The sequence below is a fragment of the Perognathus longimembris genome, chromosome 6 (assembly GCF_023159225.1).
Source record: "Perognathus longimembris pacificus isolate PPM17 chromosome 6, ASM2315922v1, whole genome shotgun sequence".
In the NCBI taxonomy this organism is placed as follows: domain Eukaryota; kingdom Metazoa; phylum Chordata; class Mammalia; order Rodentia; family Heteromyidae; genus Perognathus; species Perognathus longimembris.
This window is the reverse complement of record NC_063166.1, coordinates 18295086-18311994: the sequence shown is the minus strand read 5'-3', so window position 1 is coordinate 18311994 and position 16909 is coordinate 18295086. Positions and strand designations below refer to the sequence as shown.

The 16909-nt window shown below is 40.8% G+C and overlaps 1 protein-coding gene across 4 annotated transcripts in view; it reads left to right on the top strand.

The window, feature by feature from the left end:
- Carmil1 (capping protein regulator and myosin 1 linker 1) overlaps positions 1-16909 on the top strand; it is a 285478-nt gene that overhangs the window by 4977 nt on the left and 263592 nt on the right. For all 4 annotated transcript variants that reach the window (XR_007211220.1, XM_048348357.1, XM_048348356.1 and 1 more), the window contains exon 2: positions 43-140. Coding sequence is in view for 3 of the 4 variants with exons in the window: in XM_048348357.1 (XP_048204314.1) it covers positions 43-140 (98 nt within the window). In the remaining variant the exon portion in view is untranslated. The remainder of the gene's footprint in view (positions 1-42; positions 141-16909) is intronic.

The following is a 16909-nucleotide window of genomic DNA, read 5'->3' as shown; positions in this document are numbered from 1 at the left end:
TCACTAATAAAAGAATATAATGAAATTATTGCCTTCTTTCAGAAAGCATAAAGGATGTGATTGGCAGGAAGATCAAAATTGCAGTGAAGAAGAAAGTAAAGTTGGAACTGAAAGGAGACAAAGTTGAAAATAAAGTGCTGGTAAGTACTGCAATTGCTTCTGTTGAAATGTTTGGAAATAAAAATGTCTTTTCCCTCCACTGTTTTGATTGTGTAATTTTTAGGCAGAATTAAATCTGGTATTTTGTTCAGAAGTTCTGGTAATCTTTGTGTTTTTTTTCCGTTAAATGAATGGGAATCTTTCCTTGCTGAAAAAGTTAAAAGTAAGATCATTTAAAGTGGGAATTAAGAGTAAGGTCACTTAAAGATGACTCTTAAGTTGTACGTTTTCAAGTCGTGACTGTTTTTTGGGGGGACCACACTGGGTTTTGTGCTGGCTAGACAGGTGCTCTTGCCCTTAAGCCACACCCCCATCCCATGGGAGCGTATTTAACATCTTTGATGTGGTGGCTGATCATATGACTTTATTTACCACAGTTTATGGAGGAGTTTAAAACGTTTCAGGTCATTTTGGCTTAGTTGTTTAAACTTTTGCGAAGGGCACTAAGCAGAGGATGTGAACAAGGCATTTGTCAGGTTCTTCCAGGTTCTGGTGTTCCTGCGGAAATGCTTGTTGGTGGTAGTATCTGCTAGTGTGGCCATTGGACTGGGCTTCCTGTTTGTCAGATGAATTGCTTAGGGGCTGAAGAATTAGACCCATTGTGAACAAATTTTTAGTGAATTACTAGTATGAGCAAAAGCTTTTGTGGTGTTTCTAGGTAGAGATTATGGCAAACCAAAATTGAATGTGGGTGAAGAGATTGTGTGTGTGTGTGTGTGTGTGTGTGTGTGTGTGTGTGTGTGTGTGTGTGGTGGAGTTTGAACTCAGGGCCAAGTGCTCTACTATTGAGCCATTCCTTCAGCGCATGTAGCTTTATTTTACAGATAGGTTCTCTTACCTATATAAGTCCCCTACTAATGCCTCCCAAGCAGCTGGGTCGCTATGCCTGATTGAGAGAACACTGTTTAACTCTTCATCATGGACACTTCCAAGTGCACTCACAATTAGAGAATAGTACTGAATCCTGCAGACTTGTCATTCAGCTCCAGCAATTTTCACTGTTTTGCCAATCAATATTTCTTCATCTATCTGACTTATTTTTTTTTCTGGAGTATTTAAAAGCAAGTCACAAGCATATGCTATTGAAAGAGATTATTTCTAATACTGCATTGGCTCAGTTGTATTTGTTGCAGAATTTGAAGTATCTGTCTAGTATCTGTCTTGAGAATCTTAAAACTCCAGGATATGTATGATTGTCTTTTTTTTTTTTTAAACTGGAAGTATTGATAGATGACTTATATTTTTCTCCTGTCCGTGGGCAAAGGTCAAGATGGCAGAGACATTGACATGGGAAAAAGTGGGGCATTTTTTGCTCTGCTACAAAATATGCTTATCGTAGGCTTGTAGTTATTAATAACAAAAATTATTGACATCATCATTCTGTTTTCTTTAGCTTTAATAAAGACTAAGTTTCCTTAAATTATGTTTCCCTTAAGACTTTAAATCATAGGACGACATTTTATTATTATTTGGAGACAGGAGTATAATGTTTTTAGTAATTTTAATTTATGTTTTTCTGTTCTGGGAATTGACCATAGGGCCAATGAATGAATGCCAGAGAGATTCTCTGAGCTACTCTCCTAGCCCCAAAGTAAAATTTTATTTAACTAGAAGTAGTATAGGTCCTACTCACCTCTGTGTAACTTAAATACCAAAAATGTAGCTTAAAATATGACATTTGCTATTTGGAATGGCTATTACTCATTATGATAGAAAAACCCCATTCCAACTGGAATTTATCACATAACTTCAATACAGATTTATATCCAATATAATGCAAGGAGTTATGATTATGGCTGGGGATGAAGCATGCACAAGCTCTATACTGCAGAAGTGTCCTTATGATTTGTACTTTTAATGTGAAGAAGTTTTGGGTCATCTTTACCTTCACTGGAGTTGATTAAAGTTGTAACCAAGTTACCAATGTATTTGATTTAAGCATCTCCCCAAGTCTGGAATCTTAAGACGTGGTTTAGGGAAGCTTAGCCTAAACTTGTTAAGGCTGTTGTTTACCTGCAGGGCCAGGAATTATTAATAGAAATACTCAAGGTCTGGTTTTTGCTGGCGGGCTACAAGTTGAAACAAGAGAATCTAAGAAGTAACCTTTACACTTGATTTTGAGTTTTTGAATTTAGAGAATTATAATGAACTGCCACTGCACTCAAATAGATTAATGAGCAGGAGTCATCATAGTTCAGTGTATCCCCCCACTCCTGGGGGGGCATTTTAGACCCTTTTCCTGGGGCCTTATCTTGGGTTCCTTTCCTCTTTCTACAGATAGGAGGATGTGGTGTGATACTTGAGTCTTTCTTTTTACACGTTAGGACTTCATACTATTTCTAGTTTATCTTTTGTAGAGGATTTATCTTCATTTTTCCTTCCTATCATGGGCAATGCATGAAATAATTTTGAACCCTAAAACCCACAGTGCTAGACACTGTTGAGTCCTTATTTGTGCACTACCTTATTTGACCCCCTACCAAAATGCTGGGGTGTAGGCACACACTTTTCGTACCACATTTTCCAGATGAGGAGACTGATATTTGGAGAGGCTAAAGTCAGTTGTTTCAGGTTATCCAACTAATGAAAGACAGAGGTGTGATTTGAACCCATAGCCTTCTACACTGAGAGTCTCTCCGCTTTACTGCTATGATGTAAATAACAGGAGAGCACCCTTTGCCTGGTCAATTAGAGAGGCTCACTTCAAATAATAACTGGGGAGATTGGGTTTTTAGAAGAGTCAGAGACCTTTGGGTTTGGTCTGACTGGTTTCCATGTGAATTTCTTCCTTATGTATTGAGTTGCAGCTATGTGCTAGGCATATGGAGTGGACAGGGTGTTCATTCTCTCTGACTTTATAAGGTTGTAGTTTTCAGGCTAACAGGGGACCCACCCCCATAACCAAGCATCGGTGGGAGGCATGTTGGGTGATGTGCTTAGCATGAGAGACAAACCTACTTAGTGCAGCTGCAGCCAGAGTACCAGGTGGGTAATGGTCATGTCAGGCCTGATTCCTTTCCTTGCAGTTGGGCCTGTCAGGTGAGAGTGGAGACTGGATAAACAGGTCTTTTCTTGCCACCTGTTCATTCTTTCCACCAGTTTCCTTTCCTTTTTCTAGGGAGACAGGAGCAGTCAGTGGTTAAGAGCTGGGATTGAGAGTCAAACCTCCTTCTCCTCACAGTTCAGCAGCTTTGGAAAATGTTAATTGCTTTCTCTAATGAAACAGACATTGTAACAGCAGATATTTATGCACAACCTGTTTTCAGGGATAATAAGTGGGACCTATTTAAATATGGGTTCCCCATTGCCTAGCACATGGTAATACCTAGTGACAATTCACCAGGAACTAAGGGACCCTGCATTCTGTTTTCTCAGTGGCCCACATACTGTAATTGCTTCTGGAGCCCAAGTATCTGCCACATCTGTTAGGGTCAAGAGGGTTTGTACATCCTTTGTAACGCCTTAGGACCAAGATATAGGGCAACAGACTAGGTCTTAAATTCCCAAGACATGCTTTGGTCAAATGACCAGATGACATCAGAAGTACTAGGGTCTCATGGAGGAAGAGTGTTCTATGCATAGATAAATTTGGCATTTAGACTGTCAATGATGAATCAGTTTCTTTTCTGCATGCCTTTTCCAAAACATTAATATGCCTCTGTGCATTTGGGGTTTTTAAGAACCAAATGTGACCAGGTGCTGGTGGCTCATGCCTATAATCCTAATTACTCAGGAGGCTGAGATTTGAGGATCAAAGCCAGCCTGAGCAGGAAAGTCCATGGAGACTGTTATCTCCAATTAACCTCCAGAAAATTGGGAATGGCGCTGTGGCTCCAAGTGGTAGAGCACTAGACTTGAGTAGAAAAGCTCAGGGACAGCACCTGTGCCATAAGTTCAAGCCCCATAACTGACCAAAGCAAAAAAAAAAAAAAAAGAAGAATCAAGTGTTGGCTGTTTTCAAATCAACTTGTCCAGAGAACTTAATGGCACAGAGTAGAAAACTGGGTGGAAAATAAGCAAGGTTTGTGCCTTTTGGGTCAGTTTAAATGAAAGCTAGAACAAGTTAGAATAGGCTGTCATTCAGTGTTCTCCTGGGGGATAGTCCTTTACCCTTGTTTTCTTGTAAGTGGTAAGACTGTCTGCTTTGGCCACCCTGTTGTTGACATGCTACTAGTGGCATGGCTCTCATACTTCCCTTTGTAGTCTGTAGGGACTGCTTTTAGGGAGTGATCCTGTACTGTACTTCTTAGATTTTGCTTCCCTTCTCTCATTTGCTAATTGAATCTTTACTCAATTTTTATAGTACTTGGAGTTTGAATTTAGGGCCTTGTTTTGCTAGATTGGCACTTGACCACTTGAGCCCTGTCTCCCTGCTTTTTGCTAGTTAAGTAGAGGTAGAATCTAGAGAACTATTCTGCCTGGGCTGGCCTTGAACCATGATCCTCTAGATCTTGGTTTCTTGAGTAGATAAGATTACAGGCATGAGCCATTGGTTCCCAGCTGGAACCTGAACTATTAAAAATACATTTTATGCCAAACAGGAAGCATGACTCTAGTGGTACAGCAATCAGTCATGAATGCAGAAGCTGCAAGTTCAAGCTGTGGTATAAAAACCATACACACACATACACAAAACATTTATAAGCTTTTAAAATCACTATTTACAAAAATGATACTTAAGCTGGTGGCTCACGCCTGTAATCCTAGCTACTCATGAGGCTGAGATCTGAGGATCGAGCTTCAAAGCCAGCCCAGCCAGATAAGTTTCCATGAGACTCTCATCTCTAACCACTCAAAAAATCGGAAGTGGAGCTGTGGCTCAAAGTGGTAGAGTGCTAGCCTTAAGCAGAAGAGCTCAAGGACAGCACCCAGGGTTTCATTTTTAGATAATTTGCATAGTTAACAACAAATAATACCTATAACCCTCCAGTCTTCCCTATCTAGCAGAATTACAATTAATATTGCAACCCCAAACCTGCCATTGAACAGTGCTATGAACTGTATGTAGATTTCTATTATCACAGAGTACCTTCATACTGCCTTTTTATAGACACTTCTCTTGAGCCCCCCATAACCACTGATAGTCTTTTTTGCCATAATTTTGTCATTGAAAGACTGTGACACAAATGCAGTCATACCTCAAATGCCTTTTGTGGTTGGTGCTTTTCATGCAACATAATTCCCTATACCTTTATACACGTTGTTGTATATATCAGTCATCCACCCTCCCTTCTTTTTGCTCTGAGTATTCTTCCACATTGTAGATGTACCACAATTTGTTTATTTCTTCACCACGGATGGACAGCTGGGTTGTTTCCAGCTTTTGGCTATTAGGAACAAAACTGATATAAACATTCGCGTACAGACTTCGGAGTGAACATACGTCTCCATTTCTCTGTGATAAATGCCAAGTATTGCAGTTGCTGGTTTGCATGGGAATTGCGTATTTTATCAGACTGGCAATGGTATGCAGACAGACTGGTAAGCTTTCTGACAGTGGCAGCATTATTCATGATGTAGCCCTACCAAACAATGCTTTAACCATCCAGCTTCTCTGTAGCCTTGGCAGCGTTTGGTATGGTCTGGATAGTTCTTTGGACTGATGGTTGAAAGAAAAGTACTGTCAGGAGGGAGCAAGGCCTTGCTGCCCTTCTTCATTCACATGACTGCTATCTTACTGCCTATTACAGGGAGAAATGTGGCTGTGTCCTCTTTCTGCAGGATGGTGGCTCAGAAGTTTCGGGGAGAGCTACTTCTGTGTCAACTTAGGTTTTTTTTTGTTTGACTTTGGAATTTAGCTTTTTTTTTTTTCTTTTTTTTTTGTAAGCCCTTGTTCTTCTGTATTACTGGTAAAATGCATCAGAAGTAAGTGGCCTGCAAATGGAACTCTCCTCTTTGAAACTGTTCATTGTAGCCAGGCCCGTGGCTCACACCTGAAGATACTGAGATCAGAAGATCATGGTTCATTCGAAGCCAGCCTGGGCAGAAAAGTCCATGAGACGTTATCTGCAATTAATCAGCAAAAAGCGAGCAGTGGGGGGTGTGGCTCAAGGATTAGAGTACCAGCCTTGAGCAAATAAGCCAAATAAGGCTAAGGCCCTAAGTTGAAGCCCGAGTACCTGTACAGAAGTACCCTAAGATCCCCAACAACAACAAAAACCCACCACTCCCAATCCCCACCCCCCCCATTTTCAGGTAGGGCTGGAACCATTGCTCAAATGCTAAAGCAACTGCCTAGAAAGTACCAGGCCATGAGCTCAAACCCTGATATTGCCCAAGAAATGAATAACTGGATTAGTGAATACATAAATGAAGTGAGTACATTTTAAGGTAGTCATTGTCCATTTGGTTTATTTTCAAAAGTTAACTTGGGGAAGTGGTGCTGTGGTAGAGTGCTAGCCTTGAGCAAAAGAACTCAGAGTCTAGGTCCTGATTCAAGTCCCATGAACAACAACAAAAGTTACCTTGGAATCTCTTTAACACATATTATATGGTTATTTAGTTATACCTTTTGCATATATTAATAGGATTTGATTCAATTAAGTGTAAGGTAACTTTAAATGTTAAAAATGTGGGGATATTTTGGTTAACGTGTTTCTAAATATTTTGGTGTCAGTGCTACCTTTCATTGATTCAAAATAGGAATTCTACTACCTTTTAATATAATTCTTCTAAATAAAGTGAAATAGTTCAGATACAATTTTCATAAGCATTTGGTTCACTTAGTCATTAATTGTTATAAATTCCAGCCTGGAAACTGTTTTTAAACCATGCTATGTTTCTTTTTACTTAATTTTTTGGAGACAAGATCTCACTATGTAGCTTACATACTGGTATGTAGTTCACTACATAGCTCGGATTGGCCTTGAGCTTGAGACCCACCTACTTTAGTCTCCTGAGTGCAGGGATTATAGGTGTGTGCCACCTCATCAAGCTTAGGTCTTGTTCGTTTTACATGGCTAAGGCATTTGTTTTCCAATTCCCCAGCTTAATACCTAACAATGCAACAGCTTCACTTCTCATGCTGGAAATTGTCTTCCTGTGATCTCTGCTCTACAGTGGCTTATCCCAACAAAATAACTTAACCCAGTGTCTGATCTCTGACAGGTTAAATATAGTGTAACACACTGGTGTGTGTGTGTAGGCATTTTGTTCTAGTAGTTAAAATAGATATAAGAAGCCAGGCTCCAGTGACCCATGCCTGTAACTTACTCCAGATATTCAGGAGGCTGAGATCTGAGGGTCAAGTTTCAAAACTAGCCAGGAAAGGAAAAGAAAAAATAAGAGTCTCCCTGACTTTCCAGACTAGGAAATCTTCAATTAACCACCAAAAAGCCAGAAGTGGAGGTGTGGCTCAAGTGGTAAGTTACCAGCCTTAAGTGGAAAAAGCTAAGGGTCAGCACCTGGGCCCTGATTTCAAGCTCCAGTACAGAAAGAAAGAAAGAGAGAAAGAAAGAAAGAAAGATAGATCAAGAGAGAAAGAAAATCACACCAAATGTTTGTAGACTTCTATGGCTTCACAGCAGGCTGTTGGAAAATCATCAAGGCCTCTGGGCTTCTGTCCCTCTGTGCAAGGCTCTTGTAGCACTTGTCAGGTAATTTGAACAGTTAGTTCCCTTTGTGGTACCATTAGGAGTCTCAACTTTTAAGGATCACTTACAATTCAGTGCATAGGTGATTTTCAAAGCAACCTGGGTGAAGTTACATGGCTCTAGAAAATTGAGCTTTAGAAAAGAGCCACAATGTGGAAACGATCTTCAGGAGTAGGTATGGAAGGCTGCCATGCACTGTTGCCAAGGATTCTGGCAAAAGTTTGGGATGATCACAAGAAAAGAATCTGTATTTGAGTGCTTCAGAATGTACTTGAACTCAGACCTGTGGTCAGCTCCCACCTGTTTCCCCAATCTCTGGGTAAGGGGTGGAGGTGGTTCTGTCCCCTGGTATATATTTCTAGGAGACTGTTCTGGCTCGCTTGAACTTGTTATCTGAGCTCTCACCGGTAACTGCCCCACTTTCTTCAGTAGTTAGCAGAGGCGAGTCAAATGACCTTGGGCAAGGAAGCCCTTGTACATATACCAGCCTGGGTGTAACTTTTCATTGTTTTTAAAAAGATACTGTTTTTTCAGTCTCTGGGATTTAGCCTTCCTGGGAGCAGAGCATGTAGGTACAACCTAGTGAGGGTGGGTGGCTGGGGGGTGGTGGTGGTGGTGGGAATCAGTGAAGAGAAAGAGCTAGGAGGGAGCATGAAAGAGGCATTGTATTAATTGAGGAGCCAGGATATGGAACCAAAATATGGAATAAAAAGGGAGAACTCTTCTTTTTTTCATGGTTGTAGAATAATTACAGAGGAAACAAAACAGACATTAATAAAAATTTACTGTAGCCCTTCTAGGTGTCATTGAATTGGCAACACTGTAAATTGTCAAAGTAGATTGAAAACAGCAACTGTTTTTTTCTCTTTCTCCCTCCCTACCTTTCTCTCTCTCGTTTTTTCTCTTATTGAGATAGGCTTTCTCATGTTGCCCAGTTGCCCAGGCTGACCTTAAATGTTTGAGCTTAAAAGGATAAAAAGACAAACCAGTGCAACAGCAATACTTACAAAAAAAAAAGCACTATATGGTATAAACCAGCTGTACAACTCTAGGGGGGAAGGAAAGTAGGGAGGGGAGGAGGGATGAGGGAGGAATGTACGTATGCACTGCCTTACATATGAAACTGTAAACCCTCTGTACATCACTTAGACAATAAATGAAAAAAAGATTTTTTTCTCTGCATTTATCGTCCTCTTTCTAAGGTACTTAGCAGTCTAGTAATAGAATGCACCAATGTAGGTGAGGTATGATGGTACACACCTGTAATCCCAGCGCTTTGGGAAGGCTTTTGCTGGAGCAATCCAAGCCTTAAATGTCTGGATTACAAAGTGAGTTTAAAGGTGGTCTGAGCTAGAGAGTGAGACTGTCTCAAAAACTTTACCGTTTGACCCTAGGTCTTTGTTTTTGAACTGCTTTTTTCCTCTCAAAATCACTTTCTCAAACTCTTTCATCAAAGACAGGAAAAGGGAAAAAAGGATGCTTGGAACATGCATTGTGGGAGGCCTCCCCACTTTTGTTGAGTGTTTTTTCATTCTTAAAAATTTTTTAAACTTTTAATTTTGTTGAGTGTTTTTTTAATTAAAAAAATTTTTTTAAGAACATTGCCTCTCTTTTGCTTCTTGTTTTATGGTGCTGGACATAGAAGTCAGTGCCTCTTGTGTACTAGACCACTAAGCCACTCACCCTGCTGATGATTCCCCTCCCCCATACTATGTCTTGCTAAACCTTGGCTATCCTGTATCTTGTATTTTTTTAGGTAGGAGTTGGTGCAGAAGTCCTCTTTGAAGTAGGGAACCATCATGTACAAATATCCCCATGCAGTAATTGCAGATCTTACATTTATGTAGTTAGCTGACATTTCCTCCAGATATGATCTTCTGTAGACACATTGACTTCTGCAGGGGAGGGAGGTAGTTTATTCAGAACTTTCCCTCCCCTCTTTGATTGCTGCCCAGAGGACTCCTACTGGCCATCTAACTATGCCTCCTAGCCTAGGAGAAGCTTCTATAGCACCAAATGCTAGGCATTGAGAAGCCAACATATGGAATATTAGACAGGTATCTACTTTTGAGGAGTCTCAGAAAGTCTTTTCTTAAATTGCACTGTGCTCAGCTTCTCAATAATTTCTCCCTATTGTGTTTTTATTTTATTTTATTCATTTTTTTAAAGTATGCTCTTCAGGAACATGGCAGTTTTGCTGTCTTCTATCCATGAGTGCTGTTGGAGTATTGAAAACTGTTATTCTGCTTTAGCTAGGTCTTGTAATCCTCAGGCTAAAGCATCCTCATTTCCAAGTCTCATTCTATGGACAGTGTTGGTTTTAAATTTGTCCCTATTCTCATCACTATGCTTTGGTATCTTAACACTTACTTTATCAATGAGGCTTTGACATAGTAGGTGTTCAGGGTGCTATGTGCTTGGAAAACAGTCCTAGACTGAATTGAACAAATAATTCTTCACCCCTTTTTTTTTGTTTAAATTATTGTTCTTTTTGGTGATGTTGAGGTTTGAACTCAGTGCCTTATGTTTGCTAGGCAAGTGCCCTACAACTTGAGCCACATCCCCAGTTGATAATGTCTCTTGAAGTTGAGTTTTATGCAACACCACAGAATTTGTGTTCCTGTAGTCAGTGCAGGAAATATGATGTAGGGACTGTCTGCATTGGAAAAATATCAGGTATATAGTGACTGAATATTAAAAAGATTTCATGGGTAGTTTTTAAATTTTGGACATTTTCAATAGTGAAACCAATAAAACATGGAAAAGCAAAAATGAGGTGTTCTCTAATCTTACTGATTCAGATACAGAACAAAGTATTTAAAAACCATTTCCCACATTTTTCTATGCTAACATATACATAGAAATATGTTTTATATATACATATATATATTTAGATGGAACTGTGAAGACTAATTTGTGATCTATTATTATTATTATTTTTGGTGCTAGTACTGGGGCATGAACTTATACTCTTGATTTTTTTTTTTTCCTCAAGGCTAGCACTCTATCACTTGACCCATACCTCTACTTCTGGCTTTTTGTGTTTAGTTGGAGAAAAGAGTCAACAGGACTTTTCTGCCAGTGCTAGCTTTGCACTGGGCCCTCCAGATCTCAGCTTCTTGAATAGCTAGTATTATAGGCATCAACCACCAACATCTGGCCTAATTTGTGATCTACTTTTAGGATCTTAATTTTGGGGTTCAAAGCTGTATGGCAAAGAATTTATGCATAGAGAAATGTCCATTGTAGAGGTGAGTTGTAATTTACCTATCTGTGGCTTCAATTGTCAGATGTGTGAGTTGTTTCTAATATTTTGCTTTACTAGCATGCATATCTTTGTATTTATTCCTCTTGGATAAATTCCTGGAAGTGGGATTGCCACAGGAGAGGCATTTATTTTTTTTCTTTCAAATTTTTATTATCAAACTGGTGTACAGAGAGGTTACAGTTTCATACGTTAGGCATTGGATACATTTCTTGTATTATTTGTTACCTTGTCCCTCATTCCCCCTTCCCCCTTCCCCCCCATGAGTTGTTCAGTTCATTTACACCAAACAGTTTTGCAAGTATTGTTTTTGTAGTTGTTTGTCTTTTTTTTTTTACCCTGTATACCACTGTTTACCAGTATACAAGGTTTCCAATATACTCAGATAAGATACAGAGATAGCGTAGGTACAACCACAGGAAGGGGATGCAAGAAGATCATCAATAATAGAAGCTACAGTAACACATAGCACGTTGAAAGTAGTTATAACAGTGATATAACAATTGTTTCCATAACATGGAATTCATTTCACTTAGCATCATCTTATGTTTTCATAAGGGTATAGCTATTGGGCTCTTGTGATCCTCTGCTGTGACTTGCCTAAACCTGTGCTAATTATTTCCTATGAGGGAGACCATAGAGTCCATGTTTCTTTGTGTCTGGCTCACTTCACTTAGTATAATTTTTTCCAAGTCCTTCCATTTCCTTACCAATGGGGCAATGTCATTCTTTCTGATAGAGGCATAAAATTCCAGTGTGTATATGTACCACATTTTCCTGATCCATTCGTCTACTGAGGGGCATCTGGGTTGGTTCCACATTCTAGCTATGACAAATTGTGCTGCGATGAGCATTGTTGTGCTGGTGGCTTTAGTGTGATTTTGTTTGTGGTCTTTTGGATAGATACCCAAAAGTGGGGCTGCTGGGTCATAGGGGAGCTCTATGTTTAGCCTTCTGAGGAATCTGCATACTGCTGGCCAGAGTGGCTGAACCAGTTTACATTCCCACCAACAATGAAGTAGGGTTCCCTTTTGGCCATGTCCCCTCCAACAATTGTTATTGTTAGTTTTCTTGATATAGGACATTTTTACTGGGGTGAGATGGAATCTCAATGTTGTTTTGATTTGCATTTCTTTTTTTTTCAAATTTTTATTATCAAACTGATGTACAGAGAGGTTACAGTTTCATATGTTAGGCATTGGATACATTTCTTGTACTGTTTGTTACCTTGTCCCTCATTCCCCCCTCCCTCCTCCCTTGATTTGCATTTCTTCTATGGCCAGTGATGTAGAGCACTTTTTCATATGTCTCTTGGCAATTCTCATTTCCTCATCAGAGAAGTCTCTTTTTAAGTCTTTAGCCCACTTGATGAAGGGGCTATTGGTTCTTTGAGGATTTGTTTTGGAAGAATGTAATTTTTTTAGTTCTGCATATATTTTAGATATGAGGCCTTTGTCCATTGTATGGCTGGTAAAGATCTTTGCCCAATTTGTGGGCTTTCTGTTTATCTTGCGAGCTCTGTCCTTTGCCATGCAGAAGCTCTGCAGTTTGATGCAGTCCCATTTGTCCAACCTTTCTTTGATTTGTCGCATTTCTGGGTCTTTGTTAAGGAAGTTCCGTCCTGTGCCAAGGAACCCAAGTGTTCAGGAGAGACATTTAAAGGATGTATTTTCTACCTGATTATTATTCAGGAAGTTGCAATAGAGAATAATATAGACAGTAATTCTTCCACTTCTCATTGTTATTATTTTTCCAGTTCTGGGGCTTGAACTCAGGGACAGGGCACTATCTCTGATTTTTTTTTTTTTTTTGAGCTCATGAGTAGTGCTCTACAACTCCACTTTCAGATGTGTGTGTGTGTTTGTGTGTGTGTATGTGTGTGTGTGTCATTAATTGGTGATAAGAGTCTGATAGACTTTCCTTCCTGAGCTGGCTTCATACCGCCATCTTCAGATATCTGTGTCCTGAGTACCTAGGATTATTGCACACTGTGCCACAGGCACCTGGCTCTTATTTGTATTCTCCTGATGGTCCTGGGGTTTGAACTCAGGGCCTTGCACTTAGTGGGAAGGTGCTCTATCATTTGAACCATGCTCCCAGGCCCACATCATCAATAGTGTTAACACCCCAATAGTATCATCAATAGTATATAACACCCCAACCTACCTAGCAGAATAGTTTGCTGAGTTCCCAGTCCTTGTGTTTCTTAGATCAGTGCTCCTTGGATCCTAGCTCCTAAGGTAAGTTTCTTTCATGCCATTTCTGACCCTTTCTGGTCTGCCTGTGTGGGCATGTTGTCTTCACTATGATATGTTTGCAGAGATGGCGAGGTCCTGTGGTCACGTTACTGGATTCTGCAAATATGGCTCTGGAATCATAGAGCTATGGTGAATCTTATAGCTGAATCAATCCCCAGTTGTTTTCTTTGGAGAGGTGTGAAAATTTATTATGTGACATAGTCTTTTTTTTTTTTTTTTTTTTTTTGTCATCTGTGGGGCTTGAACTTAGGGCCTGGGCACTGTTCCTCATCTCTTTTGCCCAAGGCTAGCACTCTACCCACCACTTTGAGCCATAGCATCACTTCCAGTTTTCTGGTTGTTCATTGGAGATAACAATTTCATTGCTTTTGCTGCCTAGGCTGATTAGCTTTGAACTGTGATTCTCAGCCTCCTGAGTAAGTGACATAGGATTTTTGTCTTTGCAGTGGAACTTTACCTTAGGTCTTTGAGCTCCACTCTGATAAGTGATAGTAGATGTGTAAATGGATGATACATGGATGGTACTTCCATTCCATATAAAAATGTGTGTGTGTGTGTGTGTGTGTGTGTGTGTGTGTGTGTGTACCTGCTGCTACTGAGGCTTGGACCCAGGGCCTAGGTGCTGTCCTTTAGCTTATTTTACTCAAGACTGGCACTCTACTACTTAAATCACAGCTTCACTTCAGGCTTTTTGGTGGTTAATTGGAGCTAAGAGTCTTACAGACTCCCCTGCCTGGATTGCCTTTGAACCGTGATCATCAGATCACAGCCTCCTGAGTAGCTGGGATTATAGGCATGAGCTACTAGTGCCCAGCTCACAAACTGTGTCCTTAATGCAAACTATAGCTAATGGGCATGCTGAGCCAGCCCAGTGTTTTAGGAGGGTATCTTAGCATCACAATGAAATGAAACACTGCTTTTCGTCCCAGACAGTTCCAAAGGTGGTTGATTTGAACTACATAGAATGTACTGTAGCTACAAATCTAAATGTCAACAAATGTAAAAGCTGTGGTCACTTTCTTTACCCCACCAGGAACAGGAGTTCTCCTTCTCTTCTCACTGGTGACTTTCCTTACTTCCTGATCTTTCCCCTACACCATGCATTAGGGCTGGGCCGGGGGTGGGGGGCCAGGGGAGCGCTAGGTGACAAGGACTGGTGGCCCTGCCTTTGCTGCTAGAGAGCCTTCTTTCCTTCTGAAACCCTCCTGGGTTCAGGAGAATTGTTCTGGAGAGTTGGACCCGTTTTTCCTTCCAAGACTGGCAGGAAGATTGCCATTGCTCAGGGTCCCCCCATATTCGCTACCTTAGAAACCAAACACACAGGGCCATTTCCAGTTTCAGAAACACTGGCTTAGTCACTGAGCAAGAGATGCAGAGAAGCTAGAGAGCCAGATGTGGTTGGAAGCAAATGATGTTTCAGGATCCTTGCAAGGTTCTTTTGACATTCTTTCCGTCCTTTGATTCTTATGGGCCACAGCAACTCTCTCTGTCTCTGTCTGTCTCTCATTGAATCTGTGCTGAAAAAAGGCTGGTTAGTTGGCCTCCTTGCTTGGGTGAAGTGTTAATATCACTGCACCCTTTTTGTTTTCCTCACCCCATCTGTTGTAAATCATTTGTCAGTAGCCACCAAAGACAGCCCATATCACCTCCCGTCAGCAGGACTGAGAGAGAAGCAGCTAGCTGGCTCTGTGTTTTGTTAAGTCTTAGTTCAGTTTGGCATTTCTAGCATCCAGCTCCTTCCTTTTCAAATCCCTGTGAAGTTTCTGCTCTGTGCCTGCAAGCAGGACAGCATCCATGTTGCTGTTTTGCGAAACATTGTGTCCAGCTTTGTGTACTGAGTCACAGGCACTGCTTGTTCTGGTGATAAAACTAGCTGCAGGGTGACTGTAGTCTCATGTTTGGTGGGTTTGTTCTGATGTTGCAGTTTAAGACTTGTTGAGTCCTGCTCCTTATCAGAGAACTTTTACCTCCCCCATGTTCATAGTGAATTAACTGTGTGGAGCTCCTTTCCAATGGTTTGCATTTCTCACCCTCCCCAGGACAATAGAAATCATTTTGCAGTTGAGGTCACCCTTGACTCTTTATCATTTTATTCTCTCCAAAAATGGTCTGTTGGGAGCCCATTGGGTCTTCTTCATCCATTATTTCTCTCTACTCTTTCCTCTTTCCCTCCATTCTCCTCCCCACCCCCATGACCATATTAGACATCTACCCAGAGCTTTGTACTTTCTAGAGTACTACCACTGAACTATTCCCCTAGCCTGCCTCCCTGCCTTCTTGCCTCCCTCCCTTCCTTTCATTGTCCTCCCTCCCTCCTTTGTTCTCCTTCCTCTCTTTCCTTCCCTTCCACTTCCCCTTTTCCCTTCCCTTCTTTTCCTCTCGATTCCCTGCTTCATTTCCTTTCTCTCTTCTGTGCTTCCCTTCTCCTTCCTCCTTTCCCTTCTCTCTGCCTCCTTTGCTCTCCTCCCCTCCCCTCCTCCCTCTGTCTCTTTCCTTCCTTGTTGCAGTACTCAGACAAACATCATACTGCTGAGCTAAATCTCCAGCTTTAAAAAATACTATATTGTGAGACAAGGGCTTGCTAAATTAGCCAGACTAGCCTTGAATTCTTAATCCTTCTGCCTTTCTCTCTCTAGTGTTGGGATTAGAGATGTGTACTACCATGCACAGCTCCATCCTGCCCTCTTTCTTCTTTTGAAAGCCCTGGGGTTTGGATACAGGCCTTGCACTTGCACTCTGTCCTTTTGCTCTTTCCTAAAAAGGCCAGAGGCCAGGAGATGGTCCAGGTTTTCCTGTCCAGCTTTGCTTGTTAGCAAAGCGTCTGAAGCAAAGGAGAGGCTGTTAGCACCTTGTCACTTAAGGATTCTTTAGTATTACGTCATTTGTGTGGTTTTGCTGCAGAGATGTAATGAAAGTGGCATCTGTCGCTATGTCTGACACATGCATGCAGGTCATCTGCAGAGCTGAATAGCAATGCCACTTCGACCAAAGGGCTTTTTGCTCAGTTCCTGCCTGTCTAGCTGTGTTTTTTGGGAAGAGCCAGCTTCTTTACTCTATCTTAGAATTCCAGAGAGGGATACTTGTGTGCTTTAGCCTTCATGAAAGGAACAGTGTTTTTTCAGTGTCTTCATGTGTGTTTTAGCCCTTGCATTCCTGTAAGTACCTTTCTCTCATCTTGAATAGTGTACGTGGGTTTGAATCTTGAAATCACCATTTCCTATCATTTGACCGTAAGCTTTTTAACCTCTCTGGCTTGACTGTCTTTACCTGTAAAATGGATGTAAGAACAGAACCTTCTTTGTAGGTTTGATTTTAAAATTAAATGAGATATTGCATATTAAATATGCATAGCCATCAGTACATTGGCAGCAGTTATTGCAAATCTTAACTCTTGGTGTAGACTAAAATGCTCTTGTAAAGAAGCCCTGTTTATCCATTCCTTGCCACAAATTATTTAGGTGTATGTTATGTAAATATTTCCAGAGCAAACTTCCACTCTGCATCTCTTTCTGGCTTTGCATGATGTTTGTTGTGATTTATTTTCTTTGCAGGGTTGTTTTCAACCAACCTGTCTGTGGAAATGGGCTTAGCATGTTTTTTTCTCTGCTGCTTTATAAGAAGATGTATTACTCTTG